This window comes from Grampus griseus (genome assembly GCF_964374135.1).
Source record: "Grampus griseus genome assembly, chromosome: 7".
NCBI classification, from domain to species: domain Eukaryota; kingdom Metazoa; phylum Chordata; class Mammalia; order Artiodactyla; family Delphinidae; genus Grampus; species Grampus griseus.
The window spans coordinates 43,250,556-43,274,008 of NC_139001.1; the positions used below are offsets into that span (position 1 = coordinate 43,250,556).

A 23,453-nucleotide genomic window follows, 5' to 3' on the forward strand; every position below is an offset into this window, starting at 1 on the left:
CATGGAGTTTAAATTCAGGGGCAATTTCTGCAAACATGAAAAGAGACACTGTCTTTGATTACTGATCAACCAGTTTCCCAATACCAAAGGACAATTAAAACTCCTCAGTCTGATATTCAGTTTATAATTTGGCTTGGTACTATCTATTCTATCAAAATTTTCTACATAAAAAACTGTACTATCAAATGAAAGGAGGAAAATGAACTGCAAAATGAGAAGAAGAAAAGAAATGGAAACTAACTATATTCTCTTATTGTTAAATAACGTTTCATATTACTTGACCTTTCCAAACTATAAAAGCTGGAGCAATGTCTGTTTTTTTTGTCAACCCCATATAACTCAAATGCGTAATACAGTGTAGTGTGGTAAACCTATTAGATAATCAAAAACTTTCAACTAGGTTTAAAAAAAATGATGCTCACTGATAGAATAAAAAAGAATGCTTTGGTGTTTTTACTTATGTCTTCATTTTAAAACAATGATCTTTAAAAAATATCTGGAGTTGTTTCTAAATCAGTTTATCATTTTGATTTTCAGAGTGATCTGACTGATAGAAAGTGTCCATCAACACCAGTAAATTAGCAGATTAAACCTGTGAGGTTGAAAGCTGAATTGATAGTGGCTGACCATATACCATTGTAAATCTGACAAAGTGATAAATTCTGCTCAATCTCTAAATCATTTTGCCCCAAGGCTAATTATTGGGGAATTTAAAAACAAAATCTTACATCTTTTAAAGTTTTATTGTTAAAAAAGGACTTTCTGTTGTTTCATCTTATAACTTCATGTGATAAAGCAAAGTGGGTAAACTGTCCCCTATTTACAGATAAGGACAGAGTCTCAAAGTCAAGCAATATGTATGTCCAATGTCACACAACTCTTAAGTGACTGGACCAGATTTAGTCCTAGAAAGCCAGTACTTGGTTCCTAATCCCAGATTCCTCCTGCTATGCCACACTGGCTGTGCTGAGTTGTTACACTCCATTTTAGGAGGAATACCTGGAGTTTATTCAGAATAATGAAAGATGAGACTCCTTACATATTGAAGAATTTCTAACCAAAATGCTAATAGGGGAATTACTTATGTTAGATGACTAAATTGTTATTCTGCCTTGTTGAAACTGTACCTTGTACAAAGCAAGGATGAGATTATATTAAATTAGGGCTGCTGTTTTGGCTGGACTTTATTTAAATTTATTCAAGAGCAAGTCAAAGTAAGAAGCACAAAAGCCAGCTTTACGTAAGGAAGTGGCCAGGCTGTCCACATCAGCTGATGGCAATCTGTCCATGTGTAGAGCTTTAGAAGTCTAACCCAGGGGGACAGTCTGCCTGACTCCGATGGGAGAATGAGGACCTGGGCAGATCAAGTCCCTAAGGTCCAATTCTGTTAGTCCTTCCAACCTTGTATTCCTTCTGTCAAGTATCCGTTAACAAATCATTCTAGTTGTAAAAATACAGATGTGTGAATTCTGTTACTGCAATCACTTTGATATCACACTAGAGATGACTTCTTCAAAATAACTAAAATATATAGGTAGAAGTTAACAAAAGGCAGACCAGCTACATATAAGGAAAAACAAAACAACTCTGAAAATGGAATGGGCTGCCTTCAAAGGGACTAAATTCTCTTGTCAAGAAGTATTCAAGCAGAGATGAATAACAACCTGCAGGGAGTACAACAGAAGAGAAAAAACCTTCAGCTGTGGAGATGGGTTTTTAAGGTCTCTCGAATACTGAACCTAAAAAAGTAATCAATTCAATAAAGTACTTTATTATTCTCCTAATATTGGAAGAAAAAACACAGTAAGTCCTAATATTGTACGAACTTGGTTAGGTCATTTAATACCTGTAGCCAGTTTACAAAATATGTAAAATGAGGTGGAACTAGATGTCTTTAAAGTCACTTCCAACTCTAACTCTCAGTTTTTGAGCTGCTCAAAATAGATGTCCTCCTAAACTCCTATACTAAAGATCATAAACTACTCACTCAGGACCTATGTAGACATAAAGGATCTATAGATACATATTTTACATATAAAGCTTAATTATCTGGGTTCTTTTAAAAAGTAATGGTAGTACTTAATACCACTGAACTGTACACTTAAAAATGGTCAAAAGGGTAAATTTTATGTTACATTAATTTTACCTCAAATTTTTTTTAAAGCTAAGGAGAATTAGATACAGAAGGTGAAAGTGAGGGAAAATAGCTAAAGTGGGGACATGGAGGCCAAAAACAAAATGTAGCAACTGATACAAGATACAAAAATCCACAAAAGAACAAACCATTCAAAACAGAACCAATCAGAGTATGAGAGAAAACCTTACACAAATAAATACATTTTAGTGCAGGGGCCACTAATAGCAAACTACCGCAATGGCCACAGGTTTTTGTAAATCAAGTTCTATTGCAAGACAGCCATGCCTACTCATTTACCTATTGTCTATGGCTTCTTCACTACAACAGCTAATCTGAATAATTTTAACAGACCAGATAGCTTGTGAAGCCCAAAATATGTACTATTTGACCCTTCAGAGAAGAAGTTTGCCAATACTTGTCTTAGAACATAACTGTATTTTAGCACAGTACAGTAACACCCCCTTACAGTAAACCTAAGTTGAACAAGAAATGTTAAACTCTATATTTTATAATATAAATTTTAATATGGCAGAAAAATAGGCAACATTTTCTAAGGAGACTTACGCCAAAAACAGTTTAGAAATTAAAAAGTTTGATGTTTGAGGATAAAAGAGAATACAACTAGATAATGCTGATAAATAGCTGTATAAATCCATTCATAAACTTTTTCATAACTTTTTTCAATGTGAGGATGCTTACCGTTATACATACTAAAAACAGGCTATTAGGATAGCAGACTAGGACAGTAAGGTAGAGATCTACAAATTTTAAATTTAACAGATGTATTTTCTCTGATGACAGAGAAAATATTTGTACCTTTTTAGGAATCTAGGCTAACAAAACAAACTGAGGTGTAGAAAGATTTATTCACTAATATTTTTGGCACAGTATTATACTTATTAGAGAAAAGTGGGGAAAAATTTGTGGTCCACATAAGTGGAATGGTTAAGTCAGTTATGGTACATCCACATGAGAATTTCTTATTCAGTAATATAAAATGAATACAGATAACTTTTTAGGGATATAGGAGAATATAATGTTAAGTCAGAAGTTATAATACAAAATTTTCTATGCGGTTTGATCTCCAGTTGCTTACAGAAAGTAGTAAAAGGGGGCTTCCCTGGTGGCGCAGTGGTTGAGAGTCCGCCTGCCGATGCAGGGGACACGGGTTCGTGCCCCGGTCCGGGAAGATCCCACATGCCGTGGAGCGGCTAGGCCCGTGAGCCATGGCCGCTGAGCCTGCGCGTCCGGAGCCTGTGCTCCGCAACAGGAGAGGCCACAACAGTGAGAGGCCCGTGTACCGCAAAAAAAAAAAAAAAAAAAAAAGTAAAGCCTAGAAACAAGAAGCTGAAACTCAAGTAGACTAAACTTCAGGATCTCGTTCATGCTCCTTCAGTGAATTACATCTAAGTATTAATTAAGAGCTTGCAGTTTATTACAGATTATGTCCAGATATTATCAATAGCTAAATAGATACATGTGGTTTAAAATAAACATTAGGCAGCAAAAAATTTTATGATGTATGTTATGGCTGGCCATTCAAACAAAACTCAAACTCACTGATAACTGTAATCTAGAATAGAATTTTAATTTTGAGGAAATCGCAAATAAGATGACTGACGGGTTCACTGAGAAGCCCCACACCCAAAATTAAATGTATTTTCAATCTTGATTTTAGTTTAAGTGAATTGTAAACATGTTCACTTTTACAAATTAAAAGCAAATGCATTATTAAAGGATCATAACAGAATTTGTCCCCTATTTCAACACAGGTTCTTTCTATTCCAAAATATATTATCTATATTTCCCAAATACTGCTTCAACCTCGTTATCAGTACTATTCTATACAATAGACCTAATTCAATGTTGCTGAAATACTTAAGTACTTAATCTTTGAAATTCAATTTGCACAGCATGTGGGGTAACGATTCTTTCCCCCTTGATTTCCATTGATTGTGACCACCTAGAGGGATGGGATAGGGAGGGTGGGAGGGAGACGCAAGGAAGAGATATGGGAACATATGTATATGTATAACTGATTCACTTTGTTATAAAGCAGAAACTAACACACCATTGTAAAGCAATTATACTCCAACAAAGATGTTAAAAAAAAAAAGAATATGAACTACCAAAATAAAATCATATTATCTGAAGCTAGCGGAAATCATTTTTGTTTGCACCTTCTCTTTTAATATATTTGTAACTATATAGATGAGCAAACATACAATTACTGCATCATGGGTATGCAGTTTTTAACAGATACTACCAAACTGCCTTCCAAAACAGGTGAATTTATACTTCCATCAGCAACTTAAGAGTTCCTATTTCCTATACCCTTGGCATCACTTAATTTAACATCTGCCAATCTGACAGGGGGAAAATGATCTTATTTTAATGAAATACTTTCAATATTGTATCCTGTACGAATTACCTATTTTCTAAAGAGCATACACATGCTGATACTTTCTCAGCATGGTCCTTCTTTCTCTTTCCCTTTCTAATTAAAAAATAAAATGTCCAAACAAAAAGTAACTTAAAAATACGTGCCCTCTTCCCCACCTGCCAACGCTTCCCAGAGATCCTTCACTAAGAATATACACTTCTGGGTTTTACAGAAATGAAGTGTGGCATTCTTGAGAGAGAAGAGACAGTGTGATAAAAAACGTTCATGTTGGGCAATAATTGGCCTAAAATAAAGGTTAATCAAGAATCTCAAATGCTACATAGCACTTTTTGATATAATGCTCATCCCAGTCCATACTGGTTTTCTGGAAGTAGTATTTTGAAATTAAAACTCTATAATTAATCTTGAAACAACATGCAAAATAGATTGAAATGAGACAAAAGAATGGATATGGGGGTACAGATTTTAAATCTGAAGTCATCAGATATGTGGAGATAAATATGAGAACAAAGCTTGGATGAAAGATGAACTATTATCTACACAAAGATTAGAGGATATGCCATGGAGAAGGTAGACAAGTGGAAAAGAAGCAAAGGCCTCTCAGCCTCAGGGTTTACCCAGTGAGCAAATCCAAAAAGAGCCACAGAACAAGAGAGAACAATTTAAAAAATGAAGAGATGCTATAAAGCACAGGAAGCTCAGCTCAGCAGTCTGTGACGACCTAGATGGGTGAGATGTGGGGGCTGGGCTGGGAGGTGATACAGGCATACGTATAGCTGATTCACTTCATCGTACAGAGAAAACGAACACAACATTGTGAAGCAATTATATTCCAAAAAAATACTACTAATAAAATAAAATCTGTGAGGAAAATAAAATAAAATAAAAAATGAAGAGAGCCATGCAAAGTGGTTTCCTAAATGATGGAATAATAATAACAAAATTAAATAAGAGCACTGCAGGGAAAACTGAGCAATGAACATTATATTTTTCTGTAAGATATTTAGGACAGTAGTAAAATCTTAACCTTAACCAGTGACCTAAACCAGAATTGAAGTTGGTTGAAGGAGATGGCTAGGATGACGGTGGTTCAAAGAGTCTGACTATGGAAAAAGATAAGAAGATAACTCACTTACATCGTACCTCCTTCCAGAATATAATATGGTATGGTTAGTAAAATATAAAGTAAGACCAAGGGAAGGAGGAAAAGCAAATATCCCAGCCACATGAACTAATAAAATTGCTATGGTTAAGTATTAAATTCACTCTGAGCTTACTGGTAAGCAGGGCAAAAAAGTAAACAGTGCGTATCACATTTTCACAGAAGTACAACGATCTCTCAAGAGAAATTTTTTCTGGAAACCAAAAAAAAAAAAGAAATTTCTCATTTGAGCCTAAAATTCAAAGGCTAATGTCCTTGTAAGGTTTTACAAAAAATGAAGCAATTTTTTAAAATGAGAAATTATAGAGTATTTAACAAATGCCAAATATTGTCCCAATAAGCCTTTTACAAAATGTTAACTCATTTAATTTTCACGTGGCTATTTCTTTTAATAATCATCTATAGAACCTGGCAGAAACCTGAGTGCTGGCATTCCAGGTGGCTTGATGATTCAGGGATGACCTATGCTTTGGAAGCTGAGCATAAGAAAGGATAACAGGATCAGCTGGAACCTTACCTCCCAGAATAAAAGAAATGTTTACCACATAAAGTCAAAATGGATGAAGTCAAGGGAAGAAAGCTACACTTAAAAACAAGATCATTCAGGAAATAAACCTTTAATCAGATTAAAAATTTTTTTCACAATCTTGAGGCCAGTGCTCTTAATTTTATAATGTAATTTGGAGATAGCTGGGGTTCACTCCTGAAATCCTTGATTGAAAGCTCTCAGGTTTTTCATATACCTAGATTGCTCCTAAACCCATCTAGCTATTGCTCCAAACTTTGGTGGCAAAAACAGACTCCTTTGAACTAAGGTAAACAAGGTTTTGTTATTGGCCATTCAAACTCCCAGGGCATCTGAGCAAATATTCGTTTTTTAAAAAAATTTTTTTAACGTTTATTTTATATATTTAATATAATTATATTTAATACTTTTATTAATTTTAATATACTGAGGGTTTTTTGGTTTTTGGTTTTTTTAAACATCTTTATTGGAGTATAACTGCTTTACAATGGTGTTAGTTTCTGCTTTATAACAAAGTGAATCAGCTATACATATATCCCCATATCTCCTCCCTCTTGCGTCTCCCCCCCACCCTCCCTATCCCACCCTCCCTATCCCACCCCTCTAGGTGGTCACAGAGCACCGAGCTGATCTCCCTGTGCTATGCAGCTGCTTCCCACTAGCTAGCTATTTTACATTTGGTAGTGTATATATGTCCATGCTATCTCTCACTTTGTCCCAGCTTACCCTTCTCCCTCCCAGTGTCCTCAGGTCCATTCTCTATGTCTGCATCTTTATTCCTGTCCTGGCCCTAGATTCTTCAGAACCTTTCTTTTTTTAGATTCAATATATATGTGTTAGCTTACGGTATTTGTTTTTCTCTTTCTGACTTACTTCACTCTGCATGACAGACTCTACGTCCATCCACCTCACTACAAATAACTCAATTTCGTTTCTTTTTATGGCTGAGTAATATTCCATTCTATATATGTGCCACATCTTCTTTATCCATTCATCTGTCTATGGACACTTAGGTTGCTTCCATGTCCTGGCTATTGTAAATAGAGCTGCAATGAACATTGTGATACATGACTCTTTTTGAATTATAGTTTTCTCAGGGTATATGACCAGTAGTGGGATTGAGCAAATATTCTTGAAGGATTCCCTCACTAAACAGGTTTTATTGGGGGGGCTGGGAGGGACAGGATGGGACATTTTTTATGTAGAGTTGTCAATAAGTATTAGACAAAACAGTGTTTCAAAGTTATTGCTAAGAAATGATTTCTTATTTTGACAGCAATGGAGCTAGAAGCTTCTGGGAAACATGTAAATCACAAAAGCAGCTCAATTTTCTATCTGACAGAAGGGGAAAAAAGAGGGCTACAAGAGCCACTGAAGAGACAGAATGCAAGGTATCTTTTCAATAGAAGGCTGTTCCCATCATATAACCTTTAAGGACAACTTCTAAATGCTAGTAACCTCATTTTTCAATTCTGGGCACCTGTACTTAAACTTGTTACATGCCTGGTAATTCAGATGATGTTAAAAGTAAGGTAAGTGAGTACCAAATGAAATTAAGCATACACATTCGAAGAACCTAGGGGCAAGACGGGAATAAAGACACAGACCTACTAGAGAATGGACTTGAGGATATGGGGAGGGGGAAGGGTAAACTGTGACAAAGTGAGAGAGTGGCATGGACATATATACACTACCAAACGTAAAATAGATAGCTAGTGGAAAGCAGCCGCATAGCACAGGGAGATCAGCTTAGCACACAGGGAGATCAGATCGGTGCTTTGTGACCACCTAGAGGGGTGGAATAGGGAGGGTGGGAGGGAGGGAAGAGATATGGGAACATATGTATATGTATAATTGATTCACTTTGTTATAAAGCAGAAACTAACACACCATTGTAAAGCAATCATACTCCAATAAAGATGTATAAAAAAAAGCATACACATTCTAGTCTCTCAAGAACATTAAAGAGGTAGAAATTTGACAAAAGTCTAGCTTTTTCGAATGTGAACACATTTGAGTCATCCAACTGAAGATGTTAAATGACCTGCCACAGTCATAGGCTACTTTGTGGCATAAAACCATTATCACAGGATATCACAAATTTTGCTCATCACCAAGTGATTTTTTTTTTAAATAACATTTTTCAGTCTGGGAAAACAACTTTAACTTGGAACGTTTTAGGAAGGTGCCAATTTCAATTACAGGAAACATTAAGCCAGGTCTGAGACTGAAAGTATAAGAATCACACTTTCAGTTTGACTTATGATACTATGGTGCTGGAAAAAGCAATGTAAGTAGAAGGGAAGCAAAACAGGTCACATAACGTCAGTGCAAAGTCAGAAAAATAGCAGGATATAAAGAAAGCAGGCAGGTAAATTTTTACCTACAGTGAGAAAAACTTTGCGTCCATTTATATTAACTCAAGACAAATATCCTCTCATACTGCGTAGGAAAAACCAATTTTGTTTTAAAACTCAACTGCTGTGCGGAATAGATGAGTTAACACCCTATCACAATTTATTTAATCCACAAACGCTACTTAACTCGGGTTTTTTCTGAGTTAGTGTTTTACCCGTCACATTTCATCTTGGCTATTTTGAGTTGTATTTTCAAAAATTCGCCCATCTTGTGGAAGATGTCAGACAGGCCAAAGCTGGTCCTCAGTGCCAACAGGTGGTCTGTACTGCGTGCCCTGTCTTCTTGGCCACATGACCCTTTTCCTCCTAATCTCCTTTCGGAAACGTTATTTCCGGTGCCCCAGATGGCTCTACACACGCCTGAAGAAGCCACTCCAGAAATATTCAGAATACTCTGCTACGTTAGGCTTCCAAAGAGACGGTGGCAGAGATCGAAGGAGGGCAGGCAGAGAGGAAACTCGAGCCTAGAAAAGCAGCGAGTCAGGAAGGCACACGCTTTGCCCATCGCCCGACTCCTAAATGTCACTCGGTGATGTTCGTGGGGCACCACCCACCAAGAGCTGGGCGGGCGGCCAGGCACTGCAGCCTGGAGCCGGGGCGCTGAGCACGCGGCGTGGGCCGGGCTGCCACAGCTCCAGCGTGGTGGGGGGTAGGGGGGTGGCAGGCTGGCCCCTCCGGCCCCTTGGCTGCTCCACCCGGCGGCGGGGAAAGGAAGTGAGGGCCGAGCGAGGGGCTCAGGCGGGGAAGGCGCGGGCGGGGCCGAGCCTAATCACATGGCGCAGACTGCGCAGGCCGCCCGGCATCTCTTTCTTTCTCCTTCTCGAACCTCCGCTCCCATCCCTCCCCACCGCAGGCCCCTCCCGGGCCCGGGCCCCACGCGGGACAAGGCCTCCTGCGCCTCGCGGAGACACTCACTTTTCGCCTGAAACCACCAGCTCCTTGCCCTCGCTGTTGCCGATCCCGTCTGTCTCCCCCGAGCCGTCCTTGGGGCCGGACGCCGGCGGGGCCGCGGGCGGCGACGCCCCGGGCTGCGGCTGCTGCGGAGGCGGCGGCGGCTGCTGCTGCGGCTGCTGCTGCTGCTGCTGCGGCGTGCCCCCCTTGCCCAGCTCCTGCAGGATCTCTGAGGGGGAGCTGGACAGGCCCCTCACGAGGGGTCCCGCCGGCCGGCCGCCCCCGCCCCACCATGGGTAGAGCCGCGCGGCGGCCGCCTGGCCAGCTTGTCCCCCGCCACGGGGGCGCCGGCACAGGGTGGCGAGGGGCTGCGCCCGCCTCAGAACCGCGCAGGCGTCGGCGGGCGGGCGAAGGAGCAGGTCCCGCAGCATCGCCGAGCCTCGCAGCCGCATCATGCCGCCGGGTCCGTCAGTGCCCGCTCAACAGGGGAGGATGCTCCAGACGTGGGCGGCCGCTCTCCTCCGGGAACTTGGTCTTCGGCGGGACGGCCAGAGGGCAAAAGAGGGCAGGGACAGTGAGGTGGGTGTGGTCCCGGCTGCGGCTCTCACAGGCGCCGCCGCCGCCGCTACTGCTGCTGCTTCTGAGGCTGCCCGCGGCTACTTCTCACACCGCGGAGGACTCCGCACTGAGGCTGAGGCGCAGGGGCGGGCCCGAGACATTCGGCGCTCACCCTCCTAGGGGCGGGAGGACGCCGGCGGCCTGCCCCCTTCGCCTGCTCCGATTAGCTCAGATCACCGACCTCGCTTCTGATTGGTGACTGGAGCAGTCAAATTTCTCTCGGCGCCCGGTGCGCGGAGAGTGGTCCGGAAGAGTGGCGGGGGACTGGGGGGAGGAGTCAAACTGACGTGTGAGGCGGGGGAGCCAGGCAGGGCTCCGGAGTAGCTCCTTTTCTCTCGCTTCGTCAGCACCGAGAGTGCCCTCGTTGGGAACTGGGGCCTTAGTGGTCTCGTCATTTACGAAGCGGATGGGCTCCTGGACTCTGGGGCCTCGAACTGTCTCGGAGACTGATTGGCAAGAGCCCCTGCCGCCCAGGGGCCGACGGTCAGGGGGCTTGGCCGGGGCTGGAGTTTGGCCGTCGGAGCTCGGCTGGTCAAAGCTTGCCGCTGGTCCCCGGCTATCCGGTAAGGGCGTGTGGCGACGCCTCTGAGGGCCGCGGACCCGCGGCGGCAGCCCCAGACGAGCTTGTCCCTCTCCCAAATGTTACGTTTACTTGAAACTTTCCATGGTTGGCGACTGCCCAGATGTGAAGTGTTTTGGAAAAAATGAGCAAAATCCTTTCAGCTATGCGACTTAGCCATTCGGAGGATTGGAATTCGGGGGACCGCAAAGAGACAGGGGGAAATTCCAGAACACGACAGCTTTCCTTTTTAAAAATTGCTTTTTAAAATGCAAAATTGTAGACACTCTCCTACTTTAAAGCTGCTTCATTGTTGTAAAATAGAAGCATACGGATACTGGTTCTCTAAATCGTTTTCAGCCTAGTATCACTTTATCCATTTATCCTTTTGGACCTGTAGGAAAAGAGTTCCAAGGAGGTGATAAACTCTGAATTTTTCTTTGAGCCTACATGTATAGTCCACTCCACGCCAAAAAAACAAACAAAAAAACGAAAACCACAGACTTTAGATGATATCCTGAAGCAATTAGGTTTTAATGCATGGATTCACAAAGGTTACTGGGATAACTTTTATGAAACGGGAAGGGTGTGTGTCAGGTGCATCGTTAACTGATCATCGGATTTAGTAATCATCATCTTAAAATATTGCACTAGATTAGTAATTAGGAAATCTGGTTGTACCTACAGGTTATGTGACCTTTGGCATGTCACAGGCTTGCCATGTTTAAGTTTTTTCTATCTACTCTTTAACCAGAAGAACATGGAAAAAGCTGTATGTGTAGAGCACTTAACCACATTTTTTTAAGTTAAGACAATTGCAAATTATTTAGAGGGCTTTTATTACTACTTAATGTTACCTGTCACTAAAATTTGATAAAAGTCAAAGTAACAATATATTCAGGAAAAGGAACATTAAGTTTTGGAGGAAAGGTGACATACTACGTTTGCCTAACATTTCCAGTCTGACTTACCAAAGACATAAACCTGAATATTGTTCCATCTCTTCGATATAACTAGTTAAAGGACTGCCTCCTTTCTCTCAGCCACATTCAAGCTATTGACAAATCCAATTATTATTCTCCTCCTGCTTTTTCTCTTAGTTTCTCTAATTTACCTATGAAAATTCTTTCTAGTGTTTAAGGGTTTAAATACTTTATAGTATACTTAACAAATGTAGAAAATAAACCTAGTAAAAGATAATTTTTTAGAGTTTCTACTTTCAAGGATGAGCTGGTGAGAGTGGACTGATGTTACTCCTGACATTTAGAAGGACTTCGAGTCTGCTGAAATTTAACCCCTTGTTTGAGAAGACCAATAAAAAGTTAGCAAATTGAAACTACTATAAATTGAATTAAAATGTGACTCATTAATACTTTAATTTGATTATTTTCTTCATCTTATATAATTTTTTAAATCTTTAGTGATTTTTTAAATCAAATACAACTTTGGAACTATGAGTTGGAGTTAATTACTATTTCCATTAGGTTAATTATTCACCTGTTGAGTCATATAATCATATAAAATAAAGTCTATCACTGTACAAGCATTTTATACACATACAATAGTCTACCAAAATTCCTACAAATAGAAAATGGCTCTTCAGATTAACATGTGGCTGGGTTGTCAGAGCTGCTCTTAGACTTCCTCTTTGCTACTAGATACGTGCAGCTATCCTACAATAGGTTGTGGTCTCATAGCCATTGAGAAGGTAGTCAATCATAGAAAGGAAAAATAGGAATTTTTGCACTTTGTATTTATTCTAACTAGAAGAACAGTTCCTGAGCTTCTGTGTTCTTTTGAAGATTAGAAAAGGCTGATGTTTCAAGATGGTAATGTAACCTATATATAAGTTCCAGATCTTGCCCTTCATAAAAACTAAAAGGGTATTATCACAAAAACTAAATAGAAAATAATTCTCCTTTGACTAACAGCTTAAAAGAGTTGCCTAAGTTTTTTAGGTTTGTTGGTTTGTTTGAAATTCTGTTTAGAGAATACTACTACTTCCCTTTCTTTTCTTGGTTTCCTGCTTCAACTGGCCAACTTCCTAGCCTCGCTGATAAACCCTGCCAAACATAACTTATTTTTCCAAAGCTGAATTTAGATCTTTATTAAAGTATTATAAATCCCTCATCTATAAAATGGGGATAATATTGGTATCATATCTCATAGGGTTGTTGTATTAAATGAATCAATACATGTAAAGCACTTGGAACAATGCTAGTTGCATTCTATAAGTGTTAGCTATAATTATTATTTTTCCATGAGTGAATAAATTTTGTTGTGCAATGTGATTAGTTGCCACATCTATTATTGAAAAGGAAAACTGGGAATTGTTTTAAACCATCTAATCATAAAATAGCATTTAAGAAGAAGCTAGCTCCCTAAAATGAGATCATTTTCTTCATTTTTAGAAAACAAACCAATAATTTCCAAAGTATCTTAAAACAGAGAGAGACTGCTGCAAAGACAGTCAGATTAAGCAAAGCTGGGCTCAATGCCCAACGTACAAGCTACTTACAAATAACTAAAAAAAAAAAGTAGTAAACAAAGAATTGCTAGACAAAAAAAAAAAGCTGGCCTGGATATACATGTCACATACAATTAAAGCTAAAAATCTATCCTTTGCCATCTATGTAAAGTAAAATGAACTTCTGTTCCTTGCAACATCACACAAAAATGGCAAGAGAGATTTTAATCACATCTGAAGAGACTATTTGCATGATCTCATTTAAAATACTAACCATATGAAATTGTTTTTGAGGGTCCCCTGATGGCTGGGATGGAAGTACAGTGGTGATCAGTCATTTTTCTTCATTCAGAGTGATATGGTAAAGATTTCAGTTAGTTCAGTTTATAAATTAATATTGTTTAGACTTAGATCACAATTACATGCATGGGGCCTCCAGATATTTATTGATTTTTCAAAGTGATTTTAATTTTTTTGTAGATTCATAGAAAATATTAAATTGGACTAAATCCCATCCTAGATATCAGAAGGTCTTACTTGTATATTAGCAAAACCTAAAAAAGTTTTGATTTTACAAGTATCCTAAAAGTCAGTCAAAAGGATACCTATTTGACTATGAAAACAACCTCTGTGGTAGATTGTATTACTGTTCCCAAATATTTTTGTCCCTCTCAATGGGAGGTCTTTAATTCCTCACCTTGTTAAATGGCAGGCTTGGCCTTATGCCTTTGTTCAACGAAATGTGAATGGAAGTAATGTAGGCCACTGCTGAGCAGATAATGTGAGTCATCACTTGGTTCTATCATCTCTCTTTTCCTTTTGGTACATGAACAGCAGTTTCCAAAGACGGGATGATTCCTTTACCTGGGTCCCAGATTGATGGAACAAAGCTGAAGATGACTGTGATTGACAAACAGCATGAAGAGAAATAAACCTTACTGTAAGTAATCTCAACTTGGGCATTATTACCATAGAATGACTTAGGTTGACTGATATATCATCCAACTTGTGAAAATTTGGCAGCCATGAGACAAATATTGATAACAAAGAGTATTTGAGAACTCTGAAAGATAGGCAGTCATCTAGAGCAGTGGTCCCCAACCTTTTTGGCACTAGGGACTGGTTTCTTGGAAGACAGTTTTTCCATGTGTGCAGGGGGTCGGGGGGAAGGTTCAGGTGGTAATGTGAACGATGGAGAGTGATGGGGGGCGGCAGATGAAGTTTCGCTCGCTCACCTGCCGCTCACCTCCTGTGCGGCCTGATTCCTAACAGGCTGTGGACCAGTACCTGTCTGCAGCCTGCAGGTTTGGGACCCCTGCTCTAGAGCAGTTGAAACTGAGAACCACTGAGAGGACAGTCAGAATAGGCATATTCAGAATAGGCATTCTCTTTCAGGGATGATTAAAACCAAAGTTCAGCTAGGAGATGTTTGATGTATATATATATTTGGACACTTTGGGGAAAATTAACAGTGGTTTGAAGTATGAGCTCCATATCAATTATGCTATGTTGGTTTTATGCTCTGAAATCTAATGTTGGTTCCACATCTGAAATTTGTCACATTTTCTAAGCCCTGGAAAAGAAAAATGAACCTGGACTTTTGTCACTTTATGCTCATCAAATGGTAAGATCATATTACCAGTTTGGAAAACAGTTACTGAACTCTGCTGAAATCACTGTTTATGAAGCTAAATCCAAAATTCAGACATTTGGGAAAAAAGCATCAGAGTCCACAGCAATATATTTTGATGTTCTGGGATGAAGAGAAATCAGTATTCATTCTCTGTAAAGAGCAGGTTCCTTCAAATAATCTTTACTTTTCAAGCATCTAACATTTACAGTTAGCATGTGAGTCCCTCTGTCTAATTATAAGTCGCAAGAGGCAACTCTACAAAAGAAAGTTTGACCTATGATAGCTCTGCTCCTCATAGTGACAACACCATGTGGTATGTTCTGACGCAGAGCTTTATTCATATGCACCCCAGATAGTACAACAAACGAACGGTGTGACGTATAAAAAAATCTCTGTAGAAACAATCTAAACGTTTATCAGTAGGAGAATGGATTAAAATAATGTGATATTTCTACATAATGAGATAAAATATATTATTTAAAATGAATGACCCCCAGTATCATGTATTAAAGTGGATAAGTTTCAAAAACAAATTACAGATGGATATGTATTTTATGATACCATGATTATAAAATTGTAAAACGTGCAAAACAATATATTATTTATAGATGTATACATATATGGTTTCAAAAGTTTCAAATGTGCATAAGAATGATAAGCATCTAATTCAGTGCAGTGGTTATTATCTCTGGGTATGTAAAATGGGGAATGGGATTGAAGAAATGTACAAAGAGCTTCAACTGTAATGAATGAACTGTCTGTAATGACTGAATTTTTAATTTAATTTAATTTATTTTTGGCTGCATTGGGTCTTTGTTGCTGTGCTCAGGCTTTCTCTAGTTGCAGCGAGTGGGGGCTACTCTTTGTTGTGGTACGCAGGCTTCTCTCATTGTGGTGGCTTCTCTTGCTGTGGAGCACAGGCTCTAGGCTCGCCAACTTCAGTAGCTGTGGCACGTGGGCTCAGTAGTTGTGGCTTGCAGGCTCTAGGGTGCAGGCTCAGTAGTTGTGGCACACAGGCTTAGCTGATCCTCAGCATATGGGATATTCCCAGACCAGGGCTCAAACCCGTGTCCCCTGCATCGGCAGGCAGTTCTTTTTTTTATTTTTTTTTACTTTTGCGGTATGCGGGCCTCTCACTTTTGTGGCCTCTCCCGTTGCGGAGCACAGACTCTAGATGCACAGGCTCAGTGGCCATGGCTCACGGGCCCAGCTGCTCTGCGGCATGTGGGATCCTCCCGGACCGGGGCACGAACCCGTGTCCCCTGCATCAGCAGGCGGACTCTCAACCACTGCGCCACCAGGGAAGCCCGGCAGGCAGGTTTTTAACCACTGTGCCACCAGGAAAGTCCCTATAATGACTGAATTTTTAAATAATAATTTTTAAAATCTGAAGTGAATATGGTACCGCGATAATTGATACACAGGTGTTTGTTATATTCTCTTTTTCTCTGTGGTTGAAATATTTCCTAATTAAAGAAATGCAGCTTTGTTATAATGTTGAAAGCCATTACTTTTCTCTAAAAATTATAAGTGTAGAAAATATTACAAATCCAATATTCAATTTTTAATGTTTCCTTTTAAACCTTTTTTAATTTTGCCTAACCAATGCTGGATGATACAAGTAGTAGGCATATAGTTACCTTGTAAATATAGTTCAGGTGTGCAACCAACAAACCCTATCCTTGAACTAAAGGCTTTACGAAAGGTACAAATGACTAATATTTAACTGAAAAACCTATATAAAAAATTATCTGGTTCTTGACTATATCAAACATAAATATGAAAGCAATTCTTTAATTAATACAATATGAATAAAAGTACATCCTTTTTTCCTTTGAATTTAAAGAAGTTATTTATCTTTGTAACATTCCTGTTGGGGACAGGTGTTAATTGTTAAATTTTATGGCTATAGAAATTATAAGTTAATAAGATAACACAGCTAATTAATAATAGAGTTGGCAAAGACATGCCCTCCAGCAAGATGTGGCCCTTGCCCTCATTTCTTTTGAACCATTGAAGAAGTGCCTACAAAAGATATGCTCATTGGTGCAAAAACACCACATGGCTCTTAAAAATCTTTAAGAGTAATTTCCCCAGTGAGAGGCTCCGTAAGTAACTTGAGTAAAGCAGACCAGGTTAATATGTTAGGGAATGATGAAGCCCAGTAAGGTGGAATCGGAATGCTCTGTCTAAAGGGGCAGTAGTTAATCCACTCTAGCCAATTTTAGCTAAGTGGAATGCAGGCACATTTAGGTAAACCTTCGGATTCTTTAAGATAATAGAGAAATATTATTTTAAGAAATAAACAAAATTATCTGACTTTTAAATGCAGCTCATTCAATTTTCTTTTAACACTGTGCTAGTCAAACAAAACATCTACAAGAATAATTTGGCGCATGGGCCATCATGTTTCCAACTCTGCCCAGAACAATCAGATGTGATAGCAATATAACATTTTTGAGGTTTATCCCTGGAGCAGATTCTACTCCAGACCATTAGTCCTAGCCAGCCATGGAAATTCCATTTCCCTTGAAATTGCTGCAGCTATCTTAGTACCAGGAGAGAGCCAGCCTTAAGGCAAACCCAACACACCAAGGCCAACAGAGTGGAGAGATAGAAAGAATCTGGAATCTCCATGACATTCATGGGCTACTGACTCAACCAACTCTGATGGCTTCCCTCCTTAGTTACATGTGATACATTTCTTTAGTATTTAAACCATCTTGGATCTGGGTTTCCATTAAGACAACCTGACTGATTCAAAATCACATTATAGAAGACTCTTTCTCTGTGTTTATCTTTCTCTTTGCCCTGAGTGCAATTTATCAAACCTTTTTCTCTCTCATTTTTTAACCCCACTAAATTACATTATCTATGTTTTAACCTATTTACATATTATATGACTCCCCCAATTGTTTGGGGGCCATATATGATACCCTTGCATGATTTAAAATAAAGGGATGGAGTTAGAGACAGAGTAAGCATTAAGGAGCCTGCCCCAACCTTCAGTTTGGATCCTGAATCACTTCTATAACTCTAGATTTGCTTCCCTTCTATCCCAACAAAAAATACTGAGACATATTAAGACAACCAACTTTACCTTTTTGCTAAACTAGACTTCTCTACCTGTTTCTGACTGGTTAGTGTTTGAACCTTAACTTGCTGTTATTTATTCTTGCCAAAATGATCAATTTTCCTTGGCTTAACCAACTTTCCTCCTTGGAGTCTTTCCTTATACCATTCTTATCACCTTATATGTCCTAAGCCCCTTTCTCTATCCATCAAAATTCCACTGACCCTTCAAGGTCCCCATCTTATATCTTCATGGTGCTCTCCAATTTCTTACATAATAACCTTTTGCCTCATAACAAGCCATTTGAGATGGGCAGGTACATACAGTCTTATTTTGCAGGTGAGAAAATTGACACAAACATTAAATAATCTGTTCAACATTTTAGTGAGTTGCCTTAAAAGTACCACATATTTCTTGACTCTACCCTTACTATTACCCCTTACCATTCGCATCTGGATATACCTTCTGTTTCCTAAGAACTCAGCTCAAATATTGTCTCCTCTTCAAAGCCTTCCTTGACCTCTCTGGGAAGAGTTCAAGGGTTCTTTCACTCTATATCAGGGCTTATTTGGTAATATCTTCATTTATTCTATTACTCTAATTATTCATGTTCACCTCTGTCCCAACTGGACAGGATAATTTAAACTTTTTAGCTTTTAACATATCCACTATCATTTTGGATATCATTTTCAATAACATAATTGAGGCTGTTTAATATAACATAGGAGCTTATTAACTAGAAAATAAAAGAAATATATTAGAACAAATAAAACTTTCACAGTTTTATTTGAATCTTGAGTAAATTCCTTCCCTATTATATTATACAAAAAGGAGGATGCTTATTAAAAATTCAAACTGCAAAAGGACTTTATAAGCACCCTGTTTTTTAGTGACTGTCTACCTGTGCCAACCACCGTACGGGAGCTTAGATTACACAGATGAATAAGGCATAGTCTTTTGGTCTAAGGAGATAGATGCAACACAGATACATAAAGTCCTAATTAAAATACAGTATTCTGGATACCATAAATATTATGTATATATGTATATTCAATGGATAAAGATGATATAAAATAAGTTCTTTCAGGGAGATTATGGAATATTCTAGAAAGTAGGTGATATTTGCCAGATAGAAACTCAGGTGTAAGAGGTTAACAAGGGCATTCTGTCAAGAACAAAAAAGAGTGAAGTTAAATGGTAGGTTCAGGTAATTACCAGAGCAATCTGGTGTGGTATTATTAACACTCTCCACTAAATATTTCCAGTCTCCTCCTGTGTAGGACTGTATGTCCCTGCTCCCTAGAAGTTGGATGTATCCATGCAGCTTGCTTTGGCCAGGGAAATGTGATTATAAGCTTAAAAAGCCAATGCATAAAAAAAAAAAAAGCCAATGCATAATTTTTTATTATCTCTTTCCCTATGCCATTCTAACTATTAATGCTTAAAGCTGGTGGCTGCTGTCTACCTAGGTCTCTGAGTTCAGAGAAAGAAACTGTTACTTTAAGCTTCTCTGCTTTGGGGGCTGCCCTTTTCTGATTGATCCATCTAATATGAGAGGAAGGTAGGAGAAAGAGCTTTGGATCATAGAGAAGCCAGTCCTACTGGTAGCACATAGAAAGGTCAGCCTATAAAATGACCATTTACCTAAAAGTGTTTGCACAAAATATTTGAATCAGTGAATTCACGTAAACATATTTTATGCTTTTTCAGTTAAATTCCACTTCTGACTAGCTGTTCTTATTTCTGTAGCTAACTCTGAAGCTGACAAATGTAATTTGAATCAAGAAATAGGTGTCTTCATAATCTATCTTTACTTAATCTCACAGTTACATAATAACTGACTTATTCCCATCAGTGTTCCAGATGCAGAAAAAAGTATCCAGAGGCATCTGCCGCCTTGATATATATTAGCTACACTTGGTGATTAGGACTGGATGCTAGTACATTTCTACTGCAAGAGGCATGGTACAAAGGAAAATGCATACCATTTCGGAGGGGAACAGGCTTATGTATTAATTCCAGCATGGTGTAGTGCCTTCACACAGTACTGTCTTCATGGATTTTACCTCCCAGCTAAAAGTGATTCATTTTAACAGGGGTTTGTAGAAATAATGTCTTAATCCAAGAGAGTGACTAAAATAGTGAGAACTTGACATCTTGTGATAGGCAAAAACAGGAGGACTTTGTGTTAGTTAGCACGTGAGTTTTGCTAACATACTACCTGAAAGGAGGAGCTAAGAAGATAGTATATACTTTATAGGTAAGTTTATAGGCAGAGAAAATGAGGTCTAAAAAGGTCTAGATGTGAAGGGGTATCCTAAGCTGTAAGCACATAAGGCCAAGGGCCCATGAATAGGTTGGGATACACATCTTAAGACACCAGAAACACTAAGAGGAAAACCAAAGGGAGAGGATGGGGAAAAAGACAATAACTCTGGAGATAAACTTAGTTTCCTTCATAATGTTGTTTTTCCTAAGTAATTTGTGACATAGGCCAAAGGAAATGCCTCAAGTGTTTATACTGGGGATCTGCCCAAATATTGAGAGGAAAATCAAGTCCTTGTACAGTAAGAAATACAATAAATAAATTCTAAGTCTAATTTTGAAGTCTAAATTTGTGGTTCTTTATTAAAAAGTGTAAAAATATATATGGGTCTCTAAAGTCTTTCTGAACTGAGAGTCAGGCAAGTAGAATTTAGCTTGAGCCTGGCCATTGCATCCCTGGTAGACCTAGGAAGTCCCTTGATCTGCCAGTGCCTCAGTTGCCTCGTGGGAAGATTAGCCTAAGTGACCTTAAATGTGCCACCTGGGTCTGAACTGTGATTCTGAGCACTGGTTACAAGCAGTTGTGGCTTTTATCTAGAGATTATTAGTCACTTACTGATGAAATCTCATGTCTATTTTTTTTCCAACAGATATTATGGAAATTGCAGGTCATACATTATAAATATCAAACAAGGTTACAGAATGTTTCAAGCCCAGTCACCAGACAAGTCACCAGACAAAAGTTATAAGGAGCCTAACATATAGCAGTTTTGCAAGAGCAATGAAGGGTTCACACATCTTTTGCTTAATAATCAAAGATTTTTAAAGGAATGGTATGAGAAGGGACAAAGGCATACACAGCTAAGAACCTCAGGGCCTGGGTAGGAACTTGTCCCAGTGTGTGGAACAGTGTCCCTGTAACCTGGTTGGTACAACTTCAATCTCGATGGATTTTCCCCCGGTGGTAGACATTATCAGAATGTAAAGGCAATTATATTCAAGGGTAATTCATGTACTGTGTAGCCGGCTGACATTCACAGTTATGGCAGGGGGCTCTGTAGTCACTCAGTGTGCACGTGCTCACTGTCATTAGAGGCAGCTGTTGGCTCTAAGAGCCCTGCAGACTCCTCCAACAGTCTCCAGGACAGTATTTTGGTGCAAACCTTAGTGTGTGCTTTCAGAGAATCATTAGCGAAAGGAGATAACCAGAAGTAAATAGAAAGCAGGTGGACTGGTACAAATGGTGTTGCAAAAATACTTTTCAAGTCAATTACTGTAGGCTTTTTTTTTGTACTTTTTAAGGGGATGGGATATCTAGGCTCCACTTATCTCTAAATAATAAAACTTTCCACTCCTAGCAACCACTTCCTGGAAAACAACCTGACAAAAAGATCAAAACAGTGAAAAGAGGTCTTTCGCATATTTAACAATGATAAGAGAGGTTTTAAGAACAGAATCCCATAATAGCTCCAATCGTACAGCTATATCCACTATCTCTCAGATGAACAGCCAGGGTCAGGAATACCCTTGCTGAAAAAAAAACATGTATTAACCTTTCTGTGATCACTGCATTCTGGATATGACTATCAACTACCTACAGAATTTTATGAGAAAACAATCATTGGATTTTATTGGCTGTAAAGTAAGCCCTATGCATTCACTGCACAATAATAAAACAAATTGCACTCATTTCCTTGCTTCTCCCTGTGTTATGCTGGGCAGTTTATATAATCTCAAAGGACCTCTCAGTTCCCTTACTTGTGACATGAAGATGCTAACACCCACTTTGGGGGGGCTGTTGTGAGAATTAAGTGAGTAATGCATGTGTATTGTTCAGGGACAGGCCCACGCAGAAATTCAACGGATGTTAGCTCCTTGTCCCTTGCAGTTCATTTCTATCCAGAAGCCAGAGTGATCTCCTTAAGCTATAAATCAGATCATGTTACTCTCCAGCTTAAAACCGTTAATGGCTTCCCACTACCCTTAGGATAAAATTAAAAATTTGCAATCTTCCTTAGAAGGCCTCCTTGGCTCTACCTAAATTGTAGCTGCATCTTCAGCCAGTCTCCCACTGAGGTTTATGCTCTGGCCACAACTGCCTTCTTTCAGGTCTTCAAATAAGCGAGACCTATCTCATGGCTCCTGCATGATAGTAGTACAAGGGGAGAGTTGGGGGGCTTTATCTTTTAATATTCTATTCATCAAGCCCATCTTTTCTTTGATATGCACAATTGATATTTTAAAAATCTATGTAAAATGCTAAGCAAAAACAGCCCGCCACTCAGAGTCAAATCGCTGCCTCTAAGGTCCTCCTAAATTGTAATTTGGGAACTGTCACTGCTTCTGCACGTGCTGTTCCCTCTGCCTGAAACCCTCACCTTTCGTCTTTGTTGCTGGTGAAATCTTACTCTTTAGGTCTCAGCTTAAATGTCACCTAGTCAAATATGCTTGCTTGTTAAGAACTCTCATAGCTCTTGTTCTTTTCTTTCAAGAAAATGGATAATCCTATGTGACTATTTCTCTCCTACTGGACTCTAAGGTTCATAAGGGCCAGGATAGCACGGCTGCTTCATTCAAGACCATAGTCTGACATAGAGAAGGGATGTGGGAAATGCTTTTTGCTGACGTCAAAGATTTACTAACTAATAAAGTCCACCCAAAGGTATAGCAGAAGGTCTGACCCTGACATGAAAAATTGAAGAGCATTACTCCAGCCAGCCTGATGTCAAATTTTGAGGGTCCTTCTTGAGTCAACATGCAGGAGCAAAAGAGAAAGAAAATGCCTCCATCAAAGACTGTACCTTTGTATCCTGGGCTCTTTCTACTTCCTCTTTAACTCACTTCCTTTCTTTCCTTCTTTTCTCTTCTTTAACTCACTTCCTTCCTTTCCTTCCTTTCACTACACTTCAACAGATGGTTCTGGAGCAAAACTAAACTTTATGTAGAAAGAGGGATTTGAGAAGGAGCAAGTGCAGAGGCCACCAACTATGAACAGAAGAGATAAGCCACGAGTACTGCCTCAAGGCATTCCTTTTCCTGAGCTCTCAGCAGAAAAGACCCTGCCAGGTATTATCTTTGTACCTTGCTTCTAGTCTGTGCCACATGTGCTTTGGATCATTTATCAGTGAGCTAAGCTACCTGTTTTAGTTTCCTGAGTTGTGCTTTTGCATAGGTCTCTGAAGAGAAGTAGTAATATCCTTTTCTGTTTGGATTCCAGATTTGGCCCCATGTTTGTTTTAGTCATGATAGCACACTTTATAGCCTGCCACCTCTTCCAACAACTCAGGATGCTTTTATAGGA

The 23,453-nt window shown here is 39.3% G+C and overlaps 1 protein-coding gene across 1 annotated transcript in view; it reads right to left on the reverse strand.

Moving 5' to 3' along the window:
* Positions 1-10,077, reverse strand: part of GLS (glutaminase) — an 80,157-nt gene extending 70,080 nt beyond the window's left edge. Inside the window, 1 exon segment of the mRNA XM_082658234.1 lies at positions 9,562-10,077. Coding sequence (XP_082514360.1) covers positions 9,562-9,992 — 431 coding nt within the window. The 5' untranslated portion in view covers positions 9,993-10,077.
* Positions 10,078-23,453: the final 13,376 nt, after the last annotated feature.